At 40.4% G+C, this 25,276-nt stretch overlaps 1 protein-coding gene across 4 annotated transcripts; it reads right to left on the reverse strand.

The window, feature by feature from the left end:
• Positions 1-41: 41 nt before the first annotated feature.
• Positions 42-25,232, reverse strand: osbpl1a (oxysterol binding protein-like 1A). 4 transcript variants are annotated; one of them, XM_061077739.1, is made up of 29 exons: positions 24,982-25,232; positions 21,064-21,193; positions 20,907-20,992; positions 20,743-20,817; positions 20,478-20,589; positions 20,237-20,322; positions 19,059-19,203; positions 18,450-18,517; positions 18,320-18,364; positions 16,776-16,849; positions 16,466-16,529; positions 16,267-16,368; positions 15,098-15,226; positions 14,865-14,946; positions 14,576-14,682; positions 11,088-11,250; positions 9,498-9,684; positions 8,657-8,732; positions 6,526-6,660; positions 6,302-6,399; positions 5,999-6,181; positions 5,507-5,614; positions 5,215-5,304; positions 3,767-3,881; positions 3,444-3,557; positions 3,012-3,135; positions 2,839-2,929; positions 1,310-1,330; positions 42-910 (listed from the first exon to the last, which is right to left on the reverse strand). In XM_061077739.1, exons 1-29 carry the CDS (start codon positions 25,063-25,065, stop codon positions 808-810), a joined length of 2,997 nt encoding a protein of 998 aa, XP_060933722.1. In that variant the 5' UTR covers positions 25,066-25,232; the 3' UTR covers positions 42-807. The 4 variants fall into 4 exon arrangements, with proteins under 4 accessions (XP_060933722.1, XP_060933725.1, XP_060933723.1 ...); XM_061077742.1 differs by having other exon boundaries at positions 24,977-25,232; XM_061077740.1 differs by lacking the exon at positions 1,310-1,330.
• Positions 25,233-25,276: the final 44 nt, after the last annotated feature.

Genomic DNA, 25,276 nt, shown 5'->3' on the forward strand with positions numbered 1-25,276 from the left:
CTCCTGTCAAACCTAACATAAAAAGTAAAAACATACATGAGTACACTGAGATGATTTATTGATGATTGATGATTTTTCATCATTTGACCTAATCACCCCCAACCAACTTTGTTTCAGTCTGTCTGAAAGATTGTATGATACACAGATTTTACATTACAGCAAAACATTATAATAGACCTCTTTATAAAAGTCAATTCTTTCATGTGTGAAAGTTGTATGGAGCATCACAGTTGAAGGCCTCAGTGGACAAAATGATAAAAACAACCAAAACATGTGCCAGTCAATTCTTAAAGTCATAATACATGTGTAGTAATGATATAGAAATTATACTGTAGTTTTTCTTACGTATTTTTTTATACACCTAATTGTTTGATAAGGTAATAGACGAGGAGAGATGACTGACACCTTTAACATCACATTAAATGAACTGTAAATGGTCTTGTGAGAGGAAATATGAATGAGGTAACTGACGGTTTGTGTGACGTATATACACAAATACACATTTAGAGTCTAAACATTTTAAAAGACAACAGCTGACATTAAAACACGTGTGCATCAGCACCTCTCCACTGCGAGTCCATTATCTTCCCTCAGTATAAATACAAATGCTACACTGTCAAACTTACCTTTAAGAAAGTCTAAATATTGATTATTAACATTTAATGCAGTTTCATTATTAGAAAGCAGATTAAGGCCACACAGTTTAAGTAGATTTTTTGCATATTACTTGCAGTTATTATAGGTCTTTCAAAAACAGTTAATGCTGCTCTGTACAGAGGACACTGTGCAGTGTGCAGGAAAGGTCCATTAGTAAATGTCTGGGAGCTGGCTGTATTTCCTGTCCCAGTATCCACCAGAAAAGAGCCAGTCCTGGGAGCTGATGTGAGGGTTTTGACCTTGTTGAAACCACCTGAAAACACAGAAGAAGAACACTGACATTCAGTGACCGCAGCCATAATTCAACAAATAACACACAGTGAGGGAGGTCAGTCATGCAGGTTTTTATTTTAACTAAAATGATTTGTTGGGTTGTTATATATCTAGTGCATTAAAGCAGGGAGGGTAATTATTTAGGAGGAGGAATCCTGTGGTGTTTGAGTAATTCCATATAGTGCCAGTAAGTGGAGCTGCCATGCTGGTGGAGGGGAGACCAGATGAATCACAACTGTCTCCAAACTGTGAGTCTCTAAATCTGTGATTCTCTGTTCTATCTTAACAGAAAGAATGAAGACAGGAATAAGACCTGGGAAAAACACACAATCACTTCAAACATGTCAGACACATCAGTGAAACCACAAGCAGCTCTAACCTCGGGCCCAGGGCAGGAGTCCTAGAATCATCAGAGAGAGGATGCAACGGAAAAACAAGACAAGTGGAGAGAAAATGGAGATTAAGCTTGAACCTTTCAAAGCAATTAAGAATGTAACAGTGCACAAAATGATGATAAAATGCTCCGTTTAATGAGAAACAATATGCTCATATTCAGGTTCATCATTTTAACTTGGGTTAATGTTCAGAAAACACATCACTGTCCTCGCAGGGTTCAATGCTGCAGCTCCTCTTTTCAGTCTCTGTCTGAAACAGTTGGATTTAGCTCCTGTCTCTTTAAGGCTCTGGCCTTGATAAAGCCCAGTTTGCTCTGATTGGCCAGCTGTTTCAAGCTTGTGTAGGAAATGTCGGTTGTCGCTGTTGCTTTGCTCTCATTTCAGGGACTGCATCCTACCGAGGATGTGGCCTACCAAGCCCACGAAGACCGCCTTCTTCGTGGGCCGCGCAGACAGTGAAGGCCAAACTGAAATGCTCTAATCTACAGAGGATTTCTGTGATCCGTGTCACCAGCTCACCTCCGCCCTTACTGCTGTTGCCAAGCAACAGAGCTGCAGTTGGACACAACAAGATAGTTTGAACGCCTCTTTGTTTTTTAACATGTGTATCGTTGGCTGTTCAGTTGAGTTGAAGCGTGATACTCAGGATATCAAGATAGAGAGTTTTCTGGTGCCAGTACCTCTTTGAACAACAGTTTGTCACTGAAGCATATTTAATCCAGGGAAAAGTTGGTGCCGCGGTAGGGATTCACCTTCTTGAGCCTTTGTATACTAGGGATGGAAGGATGCCACAATTGAAGTAGTGTTCAAAATGGGGCAGTCTAGTTGTGACGGATCAGTCTTCAAATGCAGCCTCCAAAGGAAGCAGCTACTGAACTGAGACATAGCTTTTATCTGGCTTTGTTAGTGGGCATGCCAGACTAGCCGCTAGATGTGCAAATTCAGGACATTGCGATGTCCAGATTCCCACTTCTGACGAGGTGTTTTAGGCGTTTCAGTGGCAGTGTTTTCTGTGGGGGAGAGAAGCTCCCTTAAACACTGACTCTGGCCCTTGTAACTTTCCAGACCTTTTACATTCACAAAATACCAATAACCCACTAGAGGAAAGAAAAGCTGAGCATTATATGTCTCCTCTAATGACAGACACTACATTCAGCTGCAGTGCAAAAATGCAGATAAAGAACATTTCATGAATGCCAGATGAGCTCAGCAGTTCAAACAGAGGATAATCAGAGCTGAAACATTGACACTATTTGTTGTGAAGAGACAACATTTAGACTTTTATATGACATTTGTAAGAAATATAGATATTAGGTATCTTGCTGAGAGTGAGACCAGGATATTGATATCACTCTCATATATGTCTGTTTAAGGTAGCAGCCAAAGACTGAATTTACTGAACTTATATCACCATGACATCGAACTGCATTCATTAACTGATTGAATAATATCTTGTTTACTGAAGCTACTACGAGGAAACCCTTGATCTGTCCCATTCCTCTCTCAGACTCACTTTGTTTTCGACTCCTCGTCAGACTTGGAGCGGCTTTTACGAGCAGATCTCTGTTTCTCCTCGAGCCTCTTCTTCTCCCCACTGGCGACATCTATGTGGAATAATTAAAGATAATAATATTCAGACTGCTGTAAGAGAATTATTTTATGTTATGTCCAAGCAGCAGTTATTACCGATGTCGCCGTTCTCCATGGCTCGTACGTCAGGTCTGAGCCTGCAGTCTGTCTGAGGAATGACTCCCTCCATCTCCTTACGCAGCTCATTCAGCTGCATGGCGAAGGTCGTAAAGCTGTACATCTGGCATTAGATAAAATGCTGCATGTTAAAACATTATACGTAGTAATATGGATAATCTAAGATCTTCCAACCAACACTTGCTTATGGTTAAAGAGTGGTTAATAAGTGTGACCAGGTCTTGGACATCAGGGCCCCAAGAACATATTTGGCTGAGGAGATTATAAATCATTGCTAAAATCATACAGCAATGTCTTTAAATATATTTTTAAGTTTAAACTGTTTAATAGATGTTGTTTTAAATATGTACATGTAAAGCACTTGATTAGACAAGTCAAAACTTTGCATTTGTGCACATGACTGAGTCCGACCTGGACAGAGTTGGTTGGTCTGGGTGCGATTCTCCACAGCAGCTTGCTGCCAGGAATCACTTCCACAGTGTCGGTAGCACGTGAAGGAGTCTCCTCCTGATCCTCACTGCAACCCTGCAAACAGAATGAATGATGCCCTGAAAAGTCTTAAGCTCTTTAACTAATTAATTAAGTTATTACAGCGCAATACTATATTGCTGATGAACTGATGTGAAATATGGATGTTAGTAAGTACATTGTCCCACTAACAAAGTCATCCAACTACATAACTCACACAATGAATCATAATAATAATCACAAAATGAAGAACAGTTGGTTTATACCGCTTTGCTGCCTTTTTTCTCCTCCGCCCCCTTCTTGTCATTTTTCAAGGCAGCAGGGTCGACAACGTACAGACACTCTGTCCATTTTCCATACAGAGCACAGAGCTTCTTTTTGCTGTGGTGAAAAAAAATACATATTCAAACAAATCACCTCAGAGAACAAACACTAGATAAAATAATATCAGTCGGCTTTAGCCTCAGAAATTCAAGGGACAAAAACTCTCGGGCATTTAAAAGCTCCGAAAAGCTAAATGAGCACTTTGATGTGTGGCTTCACACTGGTGATGTTCCTGAAAATCCCATTTAAGTAGAAGTTCAAAAGCCGCACTTCACAGGCTCGGGTGATTTTAGACCCCATGCTGAGTAAACACACATGATTTTCTTTCTCTTGGCTTGTAATCATGGTCTGTTGTTGTTACGTGGCTCCCCGTCACTGCCATGTTGTGTCGTCCTCTCGTGGTTACGCACGCCGCTTGTGTCCAGTCATTCATGTTGAGTCATTGGCTCCGTCGTGGCAGAAACTGCTTGTTGATTGACTGAACCATCTGCTCCTCTCTGTTTTTACCTGAACCAAGGAGGTTATGTTTTCCCCCTGTTTGTTCATATGTTGGTTTGTTTGTTGGCACGATTATGCAAAAGCTACTGGATGGATTAGCACGAAACGAATAACCAAACTATATGTAAAATAACACAAAGTCATTTACATATAAAACATACATACATATATCCAGGAATTATTTTTTTAACATTGTGAGCCAGGGTTTCTTTTTTTTTTTAATTTCCTTGATTTCTCAGAGAATAATTCATGAATATTGAAGAAATAAATCTGGCATGTTTAAGGCACTGGCATTTATGAGTGTGTGAAATAGGGTTCAGATCAAAATAAAAGTCTGGATCTAGTGAATTTAAATGTGGTTTCATAAGGAGACTGTTGGGCCCTGGTGGAGGTTTGAGCTCTACTGAGCTGAATGTTCTTCAGCTGCCTCGGTTGTTTTCATTTTGCCCTGAAGCCCATGTCCTTCCTGAGATGGTTTGATGGAAACTAGTACATTTTAATGGGTTTATATTGTTAATCGATGATTTAATTGTATAATGGGCTCTGCTGTTACACTTATGAAGTTATAAATGATCTCACTATGGTGACCTCAGTCAACCTACTCAACTGAGTAAGTCCTGGATTACAAATTAAGTTTATTAAACATTGAGACAGATTAGCAGTATGACACAGACTGTCAGTCCTTCAAAAGTCCTCTGGAGAACATGTCTTTTCTGTCGCTCATGGCTTCCTCTTTTTTGTTCCAATGTGGAACAGTGTGTTGTGAAATCTGACCAAAGCTCAGTCAGGGCACAAGTTACGTCAACAATGTTGTCATATCATTATGATTATCCACAGTCGTAGTTTGTATACATAATAATTTCTGAACATGATGCATCAGTGCAAGCTTTACCTTTTATCCACAATATATCCTTCAACCTTGTGCAGTTCTTTGCCGAAAAGGCCACATGGTTTGAAATTCAAGAAGCACTTTTCTCCAGTTCTGGGTGAATAGAAAGAAAAACAACTTGTTACAACATTTCTCACTTTCTGCTGAGTCATGACACGGATCTGTTCTCGCCCTTGACTTCCTCAAAATATTTTTATCTGCTTCATCCAGCTTTTTCTCAATTTGTTCCAAACGTATGATCTTTAGAAGAAAATAGTCCCCATTCAAGACAAACATTGTATTTGTGTTGTCGTACCTGTGGTTGATCACCTCTACGTTCCCGTACTGCTCGATCCACAGCTGACCCACGATGATGTTGTGAACACAACATGTAGGATTTGTCCATGTGTAGGCTTCATTGTGACTAGAGAGAAAACAACTTAACTTCCACTTGTTCAAATATCTTTTTTGTGATCAGTTCATTTCATCTAGTTCAGAAATTTGAAAATTCTAATAACTACACAAACATTATACAAATGATAATAATGATAATAATAAATTAAAAAAAACACGGACACTTAGCCATGCCGCCAACTCTTATACAACATCATTGTAAATGGTTTCTGACATTTATTGAGAGCGAGTATCAAGGAATTTTGCTGCTGTAAGCTCAGTTAATAGTTTTTAAAACATAATAAGGTCAAAATTAATTCAGAATAAGCCTTAAGTCTACAGACATCCATACATACTACATACAGAAGATAAATGATGAAGCTCAGGATTTTCTGACTCAGCCACAGGTTCTTACTTGGGCAGCTCCAGCGTGATGATCCCTTTGGGTTCAGCTTCCACACTCTTGCCCCAGAACTTGAGTTTGGGGTAGATGGATCCATGGAACACAAAGTCTTGTTTCAGACCCTCAGCGTGGAAGGCACTGACCGGTGGGTGGTGGCTGACCTGCTCCGAAATGAGCCTGAAGCCCAGATCCTCTCTAGGAGATCAGGGAGACAGACGACGACAGTTTTATGTCTGGTAAGTTAATTTTATGTATTTTATTATATAAGAAGCTATTCAATCAGTGCTGTAACATGAGCTGTATAATTCCTCTTACCTGACCAGTTCATACGTTTCTCCCAGCAGGGGGTTGAAAGGTTTACCTGTCCGCTCCCACTGCGAGGCCACAGCGGACACTGCAAACGAAGCCACACACTGCCGACAGCAGAGAAACACACTATCACACACACCCTCATATTCATGAACTCACCAGCAAAGTGGATTTGACACAATTACAGGGATTTGCACATGATATTTCCAGGATGTCACAGAGTGGACAACCTTCATCCTCTCAATCGAGTCGGAGGCGGCGTTGGCCTGGTGGATGAGGTACGTGTGCTCCATGTACTCTGTCAGACGCTGCAGAAAGCTGAGCGGCTCGTTGAAAATCACCGGCATTGTGATCTTGGAGAGTTCCTGAAATACACGTCAGAGGAACGGAGTGACAGAGTTTCACTAAAAAGGGAATATTAAGTCCCTTCACAAAGAAATCCTTTGAATATTCATGCTGAATGTTGAAAAGGCTCAAGGGAATTGTGGACTTCAAAAGGCGCATCATTAGTGTCACGTTGGACCTCTGCTGGCTGAATAAATGTAAATGTAGAGTTGAATCTATTGGTTTTTTCTCCGGTGTAAAAAGTAACAAACTAAAGCTTTGGAAATATAATATTAACATAAAGGATTAATGAACATAATAGGATTACTGTGCCTGAACTCTTTTAACACCTTATCTGGAATTACAGGAACTCTACATACTGCTCACACTGCAGCTAATGCTGGTGGCCCCACTGGGCTGTATTGAGATAGTTAATTCTGGCATGACAACATGCCTACAGTTACAATGCTAACATGTTGTTGTCAGGCAGATGTAATGATATGTTCCAAATTGAAACCTCATTTTGTGATCCAGGGTTCATACACATTTTGACCAATGGATTTCCATGACTTTTCCATGACTTTAAACCAAATTTCCATGACCGAACATTGCGTGAAATCTCGCTGTATACGCGAAAAAGTGACAAAATGTAGTATTCAAACTAACAATGAGAATTCCAAGGCATACAGCACACCTTAAATGACACAAACCAAAGTATGCCTGCTTATATTTTGAGCATATTTCTTTAAAAATTTATGAATTATTTAAAACTCAGCGTAAATGAACTAGGGATGGGCATTCGATTAAATTGTCTTAATCGATCGTCGGAAGAATTAACGATCGATTTTTCGATTAATCATTCATATTTTTATATTAAAATTCACTATTTATAGCCTATATTAAAATGCAGTGAAAATAGAAAAAACAGCGTGTTTCCTCATTGAGATCTTTATTACAAGATTAACAACTCTTGTTGCAGTTAAACAGGATCCGTTCAATGTTACACTTGTAAATAAGCGCTGCTGTCCTCCTAAGCCCCGCTGAGAGAGCAGCTAGCCGCTGAGAGCTAGCTCCATCTGACGGCTCTCGACCTCTCAGTCCGTTCGTTGTAACGCCCTCACTCCCGGAACCCCTCACCCAGACCCGGGTCTGTCCGGGTTACCCTCCGCGTGGACTGAGGGTCCGTGTGCGGACATGAAGCCGGGCAGCAGAGGCTTAGCTCCGGGCTGCTTCCTCCAGCTGCTAACAGACACGCTGTGCTGCGTTCAGGGCAACTCGGATATTCCGACCTCCTGCCACATAGCGAACATGCAATAGTTTATCGATGAAAACATGTCGTCAATGAAATTCTTAATGATCAATTAATCAATAGTGGAGTATTTATGCCCATCCCTAAAAACGAACGACATGAAAATAAGAATATAACAAATTTCCATGACTTTTCCAAAACTTTTGGGAAATTATTTTTTTCCATGACTTTTCCAGGCCTGGAAAAACACATTTTAAAATTCCATGACTTTTCCAGGTTTTCCATGACCGTACGAACCCTGATGCATCATCACCTTTTACATAGTTTGGGGAACTATCTCCACATTTTGTGATGGAGAAACATTATCATTCATCTGTAGTAGTGTTTCTGACCAGTTGATCAATTTCAGAACAAAATTCCCTCTCTTTAAGGTCGGTTTTTGGTCAGAGATATGCTGAGATATGCCTCTATGGAAGCATAATGCATTCACTGGAGGAAAAACATTTCTGTTTTTGTGCATTTTAGCTAATATTCCTCGTACTTTAATTCTGAACAATCCCAAAATCCTTAGGTGCCTGCACAAAACCAACAATCTAATCATATTTGTCATCTATTTTACATAGAGACACAATATCGCCAAAGACATGTTTGCGTCAACACTCCAAAAGTTCTTCTTTTTTGCAGAAAGCTATCTTGTTAGTTCCGAAAACAAAGCAGATTTTTTCCTGACGCAAATGTATTTCTGTGCCTATAAACAACATTAAAACAAATAAAAAAATGATTCTCACCATTCCAATGCAGTTCCTCAGAATACTCCAAATGCTGAAGTCATTTCTTGAAAACATTGGTGCTGGTAAGCTGGTCCTAAAAGAACACACACGTTAACACACAGGTGTATTACCTCTATAATGCAGTGACTCTGTGCTACTGCTCTTAAAACGTATTTTCATGGGAGTAAATGTTCCCGACACAGAATGGGTTCAAGTGACATTTCTTATTAAAGTGAATGTCATCAACATGTTTTGTGTGTAGATACTGGAACAAAGCTGCATTCAGCACAGGTATCACCTGACTGGGACAGATTCAGAGGTTGACCTATAGGTTTGATTTACTCTAATATTCTGAGAAATGCAAACAGAAAACATAAGAGTAATGTAAAAAGAAACAAACAACAACATAGCGACTTAAATTCAATGTCACTCCAAATCTGCTGAAGGGATTTGCCGACGTGGGATCATACTACAGACTGATTACTGCATTACACTGTGACCTCATCAATATTTAACAGCTCCAACACACAGCTCCGCTCTTTCAATACAACTTTTCTCCTGCCTCTACTCGGTTCCTAACCTTACCTAACTCTAAATTATTCACAGTGTGATGTGGAAAAAACCTGAGCATGTAAAAGATCAGTGAGAAAACAGAACAACAGTTTGGGAAATAGAACATCCTGATACCACCAATACACACAAAACAGCAATAAAAATATACAACACCACCAACAACAACAACAACAGTGTAATATGACCAGTCAGGCCCTTTGCTGATCTTCTGATGAGAGGTATATGAAAACACAGGGGTTCAGCAGTCCATAGGAAACTGTGTGGGCAAACATACAGCAAATCTGACCTGTACTTTGTGATACCATTGGGCTGAGTCTCGTCTTTGTCGCCATGGTGATCCTCCTGCAACATGATGGTGGGGCTGCAGCACGGGCTGCTTAACATGACAGAGCCTTCGTCCTCCTCTTCGTCCTCGTCAAAGGAACGACTGGCCACCGTCTCAAAGCCGCTCAGGGAGATCTCCGAGTCTGATTCTGACAGAGGTGAACACACAGAGGTGATTCAGTGAGAAAACAAAATTTAATGACATTTGACATAGAAGGAAGTGAGGGCAGACAATTTCAGAATCTCAGAAAAAGTTACCTTTTGGAAGAGGGAATTGCTTTATCTGTGGGTAACTTTTACAGTTTGATAATAAAACCAGTGTCAACACAAACATGACAGACATTTTTAGAAGGTTAATACATATATAAAATAGGTTTGAAAAAGTTGGTGATCACATGTTCAAGGCACCATTTTCTTTTTGGAGTGTCAGTGGAATATGTTGTTTTGCTAGCAGTCAGCTGGATGTCATGTGACTATCTGAAGTTCCACCATTCGTCAGCCAACCAAGCGTTACAAGTTCCCTCATTGGCTGCTATGTTTCAAAATGAATTGGCATTAGTATTTCTACCTAGTCTTTTCTATTACTCTGTTCTGTGAGTGGCACAGAGGTGGAGCAAAGGTAGCTTGTTACTCAGATGGACGCTGCACACAATGTGAAATTAAGATAAAATATAATAAAATTATCTTTTGCTCGACCACCATACTTGAAGGTATGGTTGAAATCACAACAGAGCTCTTGTCTTGAGTTGTGTGTCGGACAAAGTCCTAACAACATCAGGATCTTAGCTGTGCGGAGCCGCAGCTTACAAACATCTTGGAAATGACTGCTGGTTAACATGGAGTCCTAAGGGGAAGCATTTAACTCACTGGTTCAGATTGTGTTTTCTGACATAAACAAAACAAATGTAAATGAAAACTAGTATTTGGGGAATTTGGCTGCATCAAAATGCCGTTTATGTTAAAACAGAGAAGAGCAGGAGTAAGAGATAAAGAGGCTAAAACCTGCTGACACAGGTATGAATAAAACTATGACTCCTCATGAATATCCTACATAGAGAATTGCTGTTTCAACTAGATCCTGCTTTGTTTCAGCCTTTACATCTTCATGTTCCCTTCCTTACATCTGCAGCAGTTGCAAGAGAAAGTGTCGAGTAATTAGTAGTGAATTAGATTAAAGTTTTTGTCTTTACCAGTGAGTTTTGAATGTAGAACAAAACACAAGCATCAAGTCGAGCAAGTGCAACCATTTCTGTTTTCTAGTCATTCAGAAAAAAATCCTCGAGCATCAGTCAGGCCCTTTGTTTACACCATGCAGGTTTTATCACCACAAAAACAAAAACAAAGCATTCATGTGAAAATGATTTTTTCCGACACCGTGCTACAACACTGGAGCTTACGTCACGAGTGGAAAACATACCAAAGACATTCCCCGGCAGGAAAAAGTATTCCAGTGTCCTACAGGTGAATGACAGAGCAGTGAGTGTGAGCGGGGGCTTGTCACAGAATCTCCTCTGTCCCCCCCCCGAGTACGTTTGATCACTTGTCAACTCACCAGACACGGCGTCGTGGAACTCATCCTCGCTGAGGGCACTCCGTGGCGAAGATCCTTTGACGACGGATTGCTCAAGTTCGTGGTGCTCCGTGGCCAGAGTCTGCAGCGCTTCAGAGAGGATCTTATTCTTCTCCACCTCATGCTCCAATTTCACACTGCGCACCTGAGCTCCCCACACACACACGCACACACACATACAGACACACACACAGACACACACGCAGTAACACAAAGAAAGACACTAATTACTCATAGTTACATAAACCACAATGAACTTCCATCACTTTATCTTTTTTTCTTTTATCATTTCAAACCAAATTTAATGCAATTAAAATCCTTATTCCGACTCTTTTTTTAAACAGAAGAGGAATATTGCTGACTTGGACGAGCTGCCGTGTCAGTGGGTGTGCAAATACACATCATGTTGACTGACTGATCCTCCTGTCTGCACTGTCCTCTCATTATCAGACCCACAGAGCGAGACAGACAGTAGAGAGAGAGAGAGGGAGAGAGAGAGAGAGAGAGAGAGAGAGAGAGAGAGAGAGAGAGAGAGAGAGAGAGAGAGAGAGAGAGAGAGAGAGAGAGAGAGAGAGAGAGAGAGAGAGAGAGAGAGATTGAGCAGAGAGGGATAAGCCATGTTTATCTGTAATGGGGTACAGCTGCCATGACGCTGACATCTCAAATGGCCTGCCAGAGAACATGATTCCCATGGAGGAAAGAGGATCAAATGACACGTAATGGACTCAGATATAAACCATTAAGCAAACCTTCTAATTACAAAAGAGGCATCAATGTTGATACTATGAAGATGTGCTCATTTTTCAGTTGCACCTGTCAGAAAAATATTCACCTTGATGTGAAAATATCAGTTTAAGAACATTAATGAGGCAGCGTTTTGCTCTGGACTTCCAAAAAAAATAACAGAGGGTGGCCATCGTTGCACTAAACTGAACTTTGAAGAGAAACTTCCTGCTGCTTGACCGCTCCACAGGGGGTCCTGAAGTGCAAAGCAGCACTGCGGGAGCTTCAAGTGACTCACAGGGGGAAAAGAGAACATCCCCCCGGCTTGATTCAGACTGCTGAGCATCTTCTGCAGACTGAGATGTATACTGTATAAGTTTGAGTTATTCCCTTTGAGTCCCGGCCTATTCATAGCGAGCTTGGTGAGTCTGTGTGTCTTTTATCGGGTGCTGTGCATCTGTGGATCTCAGTTCAAAAGGCTGCACAGCTGAGCGACTGAGGCGGCTGCCCAGGTGTAAACCCTGAAAGCACTGGACTGTGTTAAACCGCAAACACTCAAGTGGCTTTCTGGCAGCCTCCGTGCACACCAGCAGCGCCGGCTCCTCTAAAGATCCCAGAGAAAATTCAGCTCTCTTGTTTCTGAGATGAGGTCGCGTTGGGAGATTGTGAAGGGAAAACGAGTTGGTCCGTGTAAACATCATGACTGGGATGGGTTGTTTTTTTTAACACCTTGTGATTTGACAAAATGGGGCTGTGGTATTGGTATTAGTATAGTCTATAATATTATGGTAATTTCCAGTTTTAGATGCAGAAAGTGACAAGCTTGAGGCAGGCAGAAAAGCAAATCCTCGATTCACACATCCAGCAATTCAAGGGCGAATTTATTGCTGCACTCAATTGCCACGGTGCATCAAAGGCAGCAGCTGCACCACCGATCAGTTTAAACAGGGAGGAGACAGTGACTAATTCTCATTCTGATAAGATAAACATCTGGTTCAGAAAAGTGACCGTCTCACTCTTAGATCTTTAGTGTTGTGAAAATAAGTTTTGTGCAACAGCCTTCAAAAATTGAGATAATATATGAAGATTATGATGAAAATTAATTACACCCGCTTTGATATACACACTAGATTGCATTCATCATCAGTACACTTGCATGCACATACACACATCACTAAAGATCACTCAGTATAATTGTTAAAGTAACACTGAGACTTTTTTGATATAATAAGCACTAAAAAGTCAAAGTAAATGTTAAATAATTTTTTCTCAAAGATAGTCAGTCAGATGTTTGTTCAGTTTTCTTATAAATTTGGTTTTATTTAGTTATTTGATGTTTTAAAAAAAACATTACTATTAAACATAATGTTTAACGGCCGAGACTGAGTCGTATGTATCCAAATAAAAATCTGACCTCACAGAGCTGCTAACATGGCTGTAAGAAATTCGTAATATTTATATCATCATTATAATGAAAATCTTGATTATCTATATTCCTGTCCATTAATGTCATTTATAAACACTATTTACTATGAATAAACAAATTTACTATACCACAACATTGTCAATATCATAACGCAACATTTCCTATATGATAATACGGGCGTTTTGGCAAGTTTTCTCTTTCCTATTGAGCATGTTTTGTGTTTCAGTGTGTGACAGTAAGTGAGTCAGAGTGCTGCTGGGCTCGAGCCCAGTGTAGTAAAACCCTGCTGCCACAGCGGTGTTTACCTCCATAAACACATATAGAGCACAGAAGTCCTGCAATTTCACAACATAATGCCTGAAAGAATTTCAAGTATCCAATGAATAACTTTGAACTTTAGGTTTAAAACCACTCATAAATTTACACACATCAGCACATAAATGGAAATGCATCTTATTATGTAAAGCCATTCAAGTGTTGAATAACCATGTAAACAATATATTAAGTGTTTCATAAATGAAGTTGTACAGTAGCACCAAATTAATGTCAACTTTTTCTGGAGGTATGTATGAATCCACTATGAGCCTATCAATTACAATCAAATCTATTGAATCACACACAAAGAACTGCAGCTTCATCCCTGCACTGAGATGAACCACTTTCATCAGTGAATGTGCTGATGCTTTCTAACAAAACTTATTTTATTCTTTACATCTTATTGTTTCAAATATATGAATATAAATCTGGGGGTTAAAGACAATACTGATCCTGTTGATTACAGTATTTATATATACAGTCAAAGGTCAGTTCAGTTGAATCACATATTTTTAAACCTGAAAACTCATTTTACCTTAATTTTCACTGTGTTGGCAGCAAAAGACTTAGGGCTGAATATTTTAAAAGATCAGAACATAAAATTAAACGAGAATTACCACCCTACACCCTAGAATATATAGCATATGACCTCATATGAGGTCACTGTGACCTTGGTGTTTTAATGAAGCCCCCATAACATTGACCTTTGACCACCCAAATCTATAAGTAAATATTTGAGTGAATATGTCTGGTAACTTCGTGAGGATTCTCTCGAGGCATTCTTGAGTCAAAGAAATCTACTTTATGAAGTCACACACAGTGACCTTGACCTTTGACCTTCAACCAGGTCTCCTGGGCAGACACCATGGGAGCCATGCACAGCTCCAATAAGTCTGCCTAGGTCTTTTAATGCACGTTTTTGAAATGTGATGGAGCCTGAGGCCTCACAATTCTCTATGCCGAAAACCCCCAGACAAAAATCTGTCAATAGGAAACTGACACTTACTCCTTCCTGTCTGGAGTAGAGGCTGAGACACACGCTGAAACTGGAACTGGTCTCACTAGACACCTCACAGATTTCTTGCATTTTCTGCAGAACAGCAAGTGGAAAGCCTGATGGGATAAACACAGAAATTAAAGATTTTCAAGGCAAACTAAAGCAAATGTTTATATTTTGTTGTATTTGTAATACTCTCAGAGAAGCTACAAACCACAAGCACATGGGGCAGACTATTTCAGTGTGTGCTTCTGTGTGCAAAAGAAAATGTAATTGACAATGAAATATCCGGTTTTACTTTCTGCCAGCGCCTCATTTTTCACCATGGACAGGAAAGCTGCCACCTCCTTCTCCAGCCTCTTCTGGCTACTCTCCGCTGCCTGGTTATAGTGACGAGAGGAGATATGCAAATTAACTAAAGTAGTGAAGGGTGGCAGGATCGAGGGAGGGGAGGTTCTATTTCAGTGACAATGGAACTTCATGCTATTCGATGTTATGACATGTTAATTATGGACTTTTGGTCGCAGCCACCTGTAGTGAGTCTGTTAACGCTGCGAGTGAGATCACTTGCTCCTCCTCCTCCTCCTCCTCGCTGCCCTGCTCCTGGGAGCAGTAGTGTGTGCTGTAAGCCGAGTGCTCCTCCATTGCATCCAGCCAGTCCTGGAAAACAGTTACACATTTTCTCCTGAAAACTAAATACATAAGTGACAAAGTCTACAGACTGTGACCCTGGCAACGTAAAGAGTGGTTTTGAGATGTATCATATAAAACTAAACTTACACAAATTCTCCAATATTTGTCAGGTTTTCTCAGATTACAAATTGTTGCTGTTATCTCTACAGTGGTCACAGTTATTAACAATTCTTTGGAAACGACCTTAAGCATCAGCTGTCTATTTGAATCATAGACTGCATATAAACATGGACAATGCGTCTACACTCCCTCCCACTATCCAGAAATGAAGCAAACTAATTTTGAAAACGAAAGTTGTTTGGAGCCACGTTATCTATCCTACGATATTGGAGTACCGCCAACACACATGTTTGACCGTTCAAAAGTCAGTCTCAGCTGTCAATCAGGATGTTCCATTGCATTTTTTTTGCATCAAATAGGTAATTAAAACCAAAATTACTGGAAAAAAATACTTGCACAAACATCTATGTAATCAGAACTACATCAAATAACAGAAGCCTTTGAGAAAAATGTATATGACGTGTTCTTAAAGTTTTTTAGTTTGGTCCATGTCCCATCCACTAACATGGGGGAGGCAGGGTTTATAAACTTTGCTATAAATCACCATCAAGTGGTGATAGTTACACTTCACTTATGGGGAGCAGTCATGTCTTCCATCTTGATATACTATGATAGTGAAAAGTTTGCGTTTCACCATGTTCAGGGATGATAAAGTGACTCATAACTTTCTTGACATTTTTATCAATAACACTTATACTTTTGTTTTGTTTGAGATTTCAAAAATGTTGTTTCAGCTGATTTGATGCTTTGGCACTGAGCTAGATAACACGGTGAAGAATTGAAACCTGATTGTATTTGTTTACACGGAGCTGTGATTGATGCTTCACAGATGGAATCTTCCAGAAGAAAGTTTATAGAATTAATCTGGAGTCTTTACTTTTCTCATATCTCTGAGCCATCAATAAGTTATAATAAGAGCAACCCACAAGAGTAGAAATAAAACATACTTTTCTCGTTGCCTCCGGGTCGTTTTTAGGCGACACCTTGAAGTGATGCACGCTGTCATCGAAGCACTTGAGGGTAAAAAAGCAGTTATCTTTGTCTCTGATCTGGTAATGAGGATCAGAAAAAAAAATAGTTGTGGAAAAGTTACACAAACACAAATTTCAACACGTTGAATTATGCAGTTTGTAATTGCTGACTCACCAAACAGTGGGCGTGTGTGAGGGCCTTACAGCCTTGCCTTCTGACGTTAGAAGCTGCGTCTGACCTTTATATGAGAGGAATAAAAAGAGCTGCTTTGCTGAGTTCTTTTCTTTTGCTGTCTGGAAACTTTTTGTGTTGACAGCCGACATATTTTCAACAGGAGTATAAAAGAGAAAAGCCTTTTATTTTGAACCCATTTATGTGTCACCTCCAGCACCGTTCAAAACAAAAGGGCACAGCACTCCATTTATCTACTGCAGAGAAGTTTCCTGTTTTAAGGATTACAAACAAGGGGAGAGATGACACCTACTGTTTTGAGTACCAGGACAAAACGCCATCCTGAAGGACGACCCAGTAGGAGCGCCAGCCAAAAAACCTGGAGCTCTGCAGGAGGACACAGAGGAGAAAAATCATTGATTGATTTTCACTGATTTCTACTATTGATTTCACTAGTGGCTGAGAGCACAGGAACGTGAGAAAACACGTTAAAGGGCATCCAGTATGTTCACAACATGCTGCCTTCAGAAACATTGCAAATATTGAAACATACAAAGCTGACACACACACACACACACACACACACACACACACACACAAACACAAGGAAGCTAGATCTAGATTTGCACTGATTGGCTCAGCAGGCAGTGAAATTGGAGTCGACTTTTAGGGGTCCCCAATTCCCTCGTCAAGTCATTTGGAAGCCGCTATAATTGGCTGTTTCTGACTGTTAAATAGCACGCACGTCAACATCCAAGTGGTAATTACAACTGAGACTACTTTCAGCAGTGGATTCACTGCGCTGATATTTCAGCAGGACACAGTGAGTGGGATGAGTCTAAATGAACTGGCTGTGTTTCATTGTAATGAGGGAAAGTCCCCCAGTGTAACAGTGTGGCTCACTGATGTGTTTTTAATAGTCTTTAAACAACAGCTGAGCACTGTGGCACAGAGGGATATACTTTTAAATAACACTTGCTAACAGGATACAGGATAAGTTCATCGTGGTTTTTAATAATCAATATGCTTCGATTCAATACTTGTCTACCTATATATGGTTGCTACACTGCAGTTCCCTTCACCTCTTCTGAGTGTTTTAGCATTTTTTTGCTTAATGTTTTGGTTTTCCATCTTTGGACATAACGGTTATGATTCATTCTCAACACGGTGTCGCAGCAGGCAGCTGTTTTCGGGAGAAAACCTTGTGAAGCTGAGTGAAGACTACCTTCACAGCAGCAAACAACAGACTCACAAAGTTAGACAAAAGACCAAAGACATTGGACTTGCTTTTACCCAGTAAATTAAAATATGACGTGTTCCTTCCGTCAATAATTTGAAGAGTGTGGTGTCCATGCCACTTGCATTAACCAGCCACCACTTTTTGAAGATAACTCGCTTTTAGTTAACTTCTTCAGTTTTAAAACTCTTCAACAGCAGATATTCTGACATATAATAGTAGGAGATGCACAGGTTTCAGTCATGACTCTGATAATGGCTTCATTAGGAATAATTGTAACTATTACCATCTATTTCTATTACTACTTACAATATAACTATTAATACTAGTTATATCACACTACATGCAGCATGTTTAACAATTCTACAGGCCATTCGTTCATTTTCATGACTTCTCAACATCCATCCACCGTTATATGTCATCATGTATGAGGAGTTTTACTCTATACTTTCACATACACATTATTTTTAGTATTTGATGTGATAATTCTAATTACAAACACACTGATTGACCTTCAAAACTGCTTATGGTGTCTGTAGAAGCAGTTAAATAGTTAAGTGTAATAGCTCAATTTTGCCGGATCATTTCAAACCTCTAGAGATCCTGATTCCCTGACTTACCTTCCACAGGAGTCCTTCGTATTTCTTCACATGGCGGGTCATGTCCTGCAAGGCACAAAGCAGACACACAAGGGAAGTAAAGAGCAAATCAGAGTCATTTGAGGGAGTCGACTATCAGCTGAGCACTTACTCGATGGACACTGCTCTTGAGGACCTGTTTCATTGCTGTATCGCTGGCCAGGTCAAACACTGTCTGGCCTGCAAGTTATGGACATAACAGACAAGCTGGAGTTTAGCAGATATGGGAAAAGTGCTGCTTGATTGAACAATATTTAAAAGGCTGGGGAGGACATATACAAAGAAAAACTTCACAGTTTGTTCCTTTGACATACTCAGTGTTAGTACATTTCTCTTACACTGATAAAACAGGCAGGATTATGGATTTCCTGGAATATCAATAAATAATGCATCTGTTGAGGACAATTTTATACTGTAGATGACCATGCACTGGTGAATGTATGTGTGATTGACTAAACATGAAGTCTCTATGTCATAGTAACAGCAGAGCAGGTAACCCAGTGTAACAGTGCAGCTAACTGATGTGTTTTCCTTTAATAATGTTTGTACAACAAGAACGCTAGCACTGAAGAATAGACGTGTCAGGTGTTGGCTACACAAACAATACTTGTTATTAGAATCAATTTCTTTTTGGTTTTGTTCTTTGAATGGAAAAAATATAGTCGTATCCTTTACAGACAGGGGTCATTAATAACTGACAACTCTGAGTGATGGCTCTTACCTTTCTTGTTCCTGGTGGTGGGCCCAGCTCCGTTCTTGAGCAGCTTCAGGGCGCACTGCCTCTGGCCTCGATAGGCGGCACAGTGCAGCGGCGTGTTACCCAGCAGATCAGTGCAGTTAATGTCCGGAGGCTTCTTCTGGCTGAGCTGCAATGATCACACAGGAAAGAGAAAACAGATGTGTTGTCTGGACCCAAGTGTCCTGCAGGTATTTATTACTCTGCTGAAGAACTGAGCACGACTTTTACATTTCTGACACTGTGATCACAAGCTGTCTTTCCAACACTGTACCCCCATTGTTCATTTTGTGAGCCTTCCTGTAAGAGCTTTCCCTAATGAGGTTTTATTGCCAATTCTGCTGTTGTCACTGGTGTTCAAAGGGTGTAGTCGTTGGAGTCTCCAACTCACCCGGGCTACATGTCTTGTGCTGGACTGTGGGAGAAGGCAGGACTACCCACAGAGACACTAAGCACACACAATTGTCATCATTTCTGAAAATGCACAGATATTTAAGAATATAACTGTCATTTTGGCAAAAAAACCCTAAAATAATATTCCCTTTTCCTCAACTCTTAAACCACAGAAATGATCCCAAATTGATTACTGGATCAAAATGTAAGATAAATGGGCATGTTTGAGACAATAACTTCCTATCTCTGGGAGTTTTAGATCAGATCACTGACCCTGTTCAGACCTTGTATTACAATACGTCTTGAGAGACCTGATCACAAATGACCAGCGTTAAGTTCATGTGTTCACACTTGATCAAATGTGTCTCCTGCGACCACTTACGATCCAAAAGATCTCGCTTCCCCGCTGTGTATGCAAATAATCACATCCGGCATTTCTGTTACCAAACACCAAATGATGTTGAGAACTACTTTGAAAAAGAGTTGATTTGTTGCCACAAACAAAACCAACTTATGAACACTGAGAGGCGTAGATAAATGTTTAAACTGAAGCAGGTCAAAGGATGTTGGTCCTTCATATTTGACCCTGGCAACATTCATGTTTACACAGCGAAAAGAATGTGGCCACATGCTTCTCAGAGCACATCTGAATGTGTTGAGGACACATTTGGGTGCGTTCAGGCCTAAACTGAATGCTGCCCACTTGTGATGGGATCACTCAGGACAGATGTTAATACAATGTCTGAACGGGGTCAGTGTCTGGCACTAACCAGCTGAGTTAGAGCGTTCAGGTCTCCTTCTCGGGCAGCATCCAAAAGTTTCTCCTCCAGTTTCCTCTCTTCTGTTCGTTCAGCCGCTGGTGTCGGTGCAAGCACGAGGCGCACAAGAAAAATAGTACAACATCATAATTTATAAGTTATGCAAAGAACTTGTTTTAGAAATATCCATTATGGAGATTTCAAACAAAGTGCTTCAGTGAAATTTTCTTATAAAACAAACGGTCTCTCTCACCTTCCAACATGCCTCGGATCTCTGCATTCTGCGTGACATCTTTGGGAATCTGTGCTGTCCCATTGATGACAGTAGCGCATGCATCATAGTGCAGCAGCAGCATGACAACCTCCTGATCAATACGTGATTGATTGAATGATTGATGGATTGTTTTCTCAATTGATTAGATGAAGACATGCATCCACAAAATCACACTATCAACAAAGACATGCAAAGATTATATGGTAACTCAGAATCTGAATGCAAATGGAACATGTTGAGATACCTTTCTTCCTGTGAAGGCGGCTTTGTGCAGCGGCGTGTCTCCGATATTATTGGGCAAGTTAACATCTGCCCCCGCCTGCAGAGTGTAGCAACACACTTGTTAGCCATGCATTGATTAAAACCCACAGCATGATGTGATAGGATTTAAAACCTCCACGTCTCTACCTTAAGCAGTTCCTCCACTACATCTTTGTGTCCGAAGTAACAAGCCAAGTGAAGAGGCGTCCATCCCAGGTTGGACTTACTCTTACCTGAGAAAACACGACATGCTGCATCATACCAGCAGACTGTGACTGGTATCATTTTCAAGTGGTACACGTACCTTTGCAGTTGATGTCGATCCGCGTCTCCTCCATGATCGTGGACATGAAGAGCTTCTGAATCCCCGGCAAGTCTCCATTACGGGCACAGCGCAGGAACCGCTCCTCAGGCTCCAGCTCCTCCATGTACCCCTGCAGAGGAAACAGGAAATGGTACAACAAGATGCTTCTTATTCATGAGTCAGCTATAATCCCAAAAGATCCAGTGCACAAGACCCACGCTCAGAGTCTCTGAGAAGAAACACAGGAGCTATTTAAGGTTTAAGCTTAATCAGTGGGAGCTCACTGGTGAGAAAGCTGTTAGGGCTGGTGGGCTTATTAGTAGCAGGAAAGTAATCTTCAAACATTTAAGCACTTTATATTATTATTACACAATTACAAGAAAAAACACTTTACAAAAACTATAAGGATTATGCAATGCACACAATGCACCTGTATAACGTCTTTCATCAGACCCTCCCTGTCTTGCGAACATCTATGTCATTCAAACCCCCACCCTAGTTGTATCTAACTCAGGATTTCAGCTAAAGATGTGTAGTCACAAGGGTAAGTGATGCTGACGACCTCAAATCACCATGACGTCAGCAGGGTTATTCTCTCAGTCAATGTATCACAGCTTTAGTGCAATAAACAAACTGAAGTGATGTGTCAAATCAGAGGTGTGCCACTCCAAAAACCTTCCCTGGTGTTCAGTCTGGAGAAGCTTGTTAAGAAGTCATCATCCTCTGTTGTGTAGGACACATGAGGGAAAAATCACAAGGGTTTCTTTTGTCACATGGTGAGGAAAAGAGGAAACGTTTAAATGAGAGTTCATATAAAAGATGACAGTCACCAGAACTGACTTAGAGGAACAGGTCCTCCCTCCCTCTCCCCCTCATACACCCTGAGTCAACATGACGCTGTGTATTTGCAATCAAAACTGTGGCGTGCAGAGACAAGAGAGAAAGCCGTCTTTAAGCAGTGTGTCAGTTCATCACGTGGCCATTAGGGAGGGGAAATGTCAAGACATGAAAACTCACAAACTGCCATTATGTTGTGAGAAGAAACACATAGACAGACTCAGAAACAGGTTGTGTAGAAAAGCATGTGACACTAACAGTTACCCAACCTGTCTCTCTGCTGATCACTTTAGTGGTAAAAATCTAGAAATCCTGAGACATGCAGTTGCCATACTCTCAGTAAAGTTGGAACATTTTCTTTCATGTTTCTATCATCAGTATTTAAAATGAGTTTTTATTAATTTATCACAGTGTTTACTCACATCTCTTATTAGACTCCTGCTTGATTTCTGATCGTTTTATTTTCAGCCTCAAAATGTCCCACACTTTTTATAACCGTATGTAAGGGTTTATTTCATTAATGCTTGTTCATGCTATATTTCAAATGCTGAACTTCGTATGCCAGTATTAGAAACAATCAATTAATTAACTGACAGACAGACCATTAAAGGAGAAGATTTTTCTCATCAATTCATTGTTTTGTAGTTTTTCTTGTAAACCTAGCATCCAATTCAAACAAGAAAAAGTTAAGATTAAGAAAACAAAGATTTTTTTTTAAAAATTGATGGAGAATTTTTTTCCGCCCCTCCCATCAAAAAGCCCCCAAATTTCAACTGAGCCATTTGGAGAGGCCCGATCTCTCGGCTGGAAAACACTGGTATAAACTATCAATCTATATATAAAACAGCTGCAACAATAACAGGCTATATACACTGTCACATCTGTATTAACAGATATAATAACACATCAGTCTCAGGCATTGTTTGCTGAATATTTTTATCTCTGATACTTTGAGCACTTCAGCAAAGGCTCTAAAATATAATACTTCTTCCACCCTCGACTTTAATATTGGCTTTTCTAGATTATGCAGAACAGACATGAGCAGGAACAACAGTCTCATCTAAAATAGTTCCTCACAGCAAAAGAGATATAAACTCATCTTGCAGTAAATACAGGTTTTTGCATAGAAGTAACGTGACAGGCGTATCAACATGTTTGTTTACTCATGCCCCGTTTGTGACATATTTTGGCCGGATAATAGAGATTTGTTAACACTCAAAGTAAACAACATTCCCCTCAGTCTTTTTTTATTTGGATAATCTAAATTGAACTGTTCCTGACATGGATATTGAGATAATCCATATGGATGAATACTCTATTTATTGCAGTACATGGAGAAATCCCAAGCTTTGAATGGTTTATTAATGATCATCACTTCAGAGAATGCATTGTGTAAAGCAAGGACGTTTTATAATGATATGTGCAGATTGTTGTTATTTTTTATTCCTTCCTTTAGTTTAGGAGATCCAGGGTTTCTGGTTTGAAATAATCTTAAGTCTTTGTATCGGTGTAGAATCACCTCAATACACACTGAACCTATGAATATTTGCTATTGACTTTGTGTGTGTGTGCGTGTGTGTTTAGTTATATCCCCCTCTTTGACATTTGTATTGTCTTTGTTAATGTGCATGAGCTCTCTATGATTGTTTAGTATGTCTTCTGCGTGCGTTTCAATACAAACAGGCTTTTGCATAAAGCAGCGGTTACTTGGTGACACGAAGCAGACTGATATGATCGATTGACAGACACAGACACACACACACTTAGGGGAGAGCGGGGTAATGTCAGACATCGGGTAATGTGAGACACCCCCTGTATCGAGGAAACGGAACACATTTGTGGTTATTTGACCATTATGTTTTCAAGCCCCTCCCATTCCCCCCTTGCCATGAAGGAGAAGTTGGTGCTGGTGCTGTGGAAAGGATATTTTTTCACAAAAATGTGTTTTTTGCATGTAAAAGTAAATTTTCTTGCTCTGAACTTAATCAACTGTTGTGTCAAAACAAATTGATTCAGGTAGAAAAACTTATATCATACATGTTGGGGAACTTCCAACATATAAAACTATGTGTTTGATGCTAGCTAAAGATTACCCTGAATTGCTAAGAGATGTTGTTTTTACTAAAATGGTGGCTGTGGGGTAAAGTGAGACAAATGCTGTGGGATAAAGTGAGACAGTGTCCCACCATGAAGCACAAGTTAAGGTTGGTCTTAAACATATTTTAGTTTTATATTACATTACATATGTTTTACTTTTTAATGTCATAAACATTGTAGAAAAGCCATCATGCCAAGAAACTACACCAGGAAGACAACCTGGGGCCAAACACCTCTTGCATAGATGGAGAGTGCAGCGGCTGAGGTCATGCAAGGAAAGAAGTCCTTAAGAAAAGCTGGAAGGGATAGAAATATTGACAAGACAACCCTCAAAAGATTCATAAAGAAAAAAGAGAAAGGGGAAGTAAAATCAGTAGCATGGGGTTCAGTAGCTGAGGCAAAAAGAATATTCACAGATGAGATGGAGGAGGAGCTTGCCAAACACTTAAAACCACTAGCTGACCAGTTCCATGGCCTCGCTCCAGTTAAGTGCCGTGAACGCAGAGAAAAACAATATCCCTGTCCCTGCCAATTGGACAGAGAAACAATGTGCAGGTAAGCTGGGGTGTGCAAGAGATCACATGAATCATAATAATCATAGATGCGCTTAATTGACCAATCCCCATGATTCGGTTACTAGTCCGATATTAGTTTTGGAATGTGTGGTTGTCAATCGAGCTGTCAGGATTTTAATTATTACAACATGTGTTGTTATGGTAGTTTTAAAGTGGAAAAAGTAGGTGGATCACTTTACCCCCTTGATTTCTCTGGTCTGTCTCACTTTACCCCTTAGCTGGGGTAAAGTGAGACACAAGACCACTTTTTTTAAAACAATCATATTTTCACTGCCCTTTGTCCTGAAGTCATTCTGATCATTTCCATTGCTAGGAAACATCCTGAATTAATGGGAAATGTGTACATTTTACTGATATATCATTTCAGCTCGCCCAGAGGGGAGCAAATGTAAAAAGTGTCTCACATTACCCCGCTCTCCCCTACTGCTTCAGCTCGTCCAGTCCTGTGTGTGTGTGTGTGTGTGAGGTGGAATCCAGAGGAGCCTGGTCTCATGTGATGATGGGCGCAGTGACTCTGAGCTGCTTCCTGCTGCTGGAACACGACTCATCACACACACTTACGCGCACGCGCACACACACGCACACATCTACATGTACACGCACCGTGTGTAACTCACACTTACAGCTGTCTCAGTCTCACACACTCACACACACACTCTCTCTCTGGTCTGTTTACACTAACATCAGCTGATCTCCGCGGAACG

The sequence above is a fragment of the Limanda limanda genome, chromosome 9 (genome assembly GCF_963576545.1).
Source record: "Limanda limanda chromosome 9, fLimLim1.1, whole genome shotgun sequence".
Taxonomy (NCBI): Eukaryota; Metazoa; Chordata; class Actinopteri; order Pleuronectiformes; family Pleuronectidae; genus Limanda; species Limanda limanda.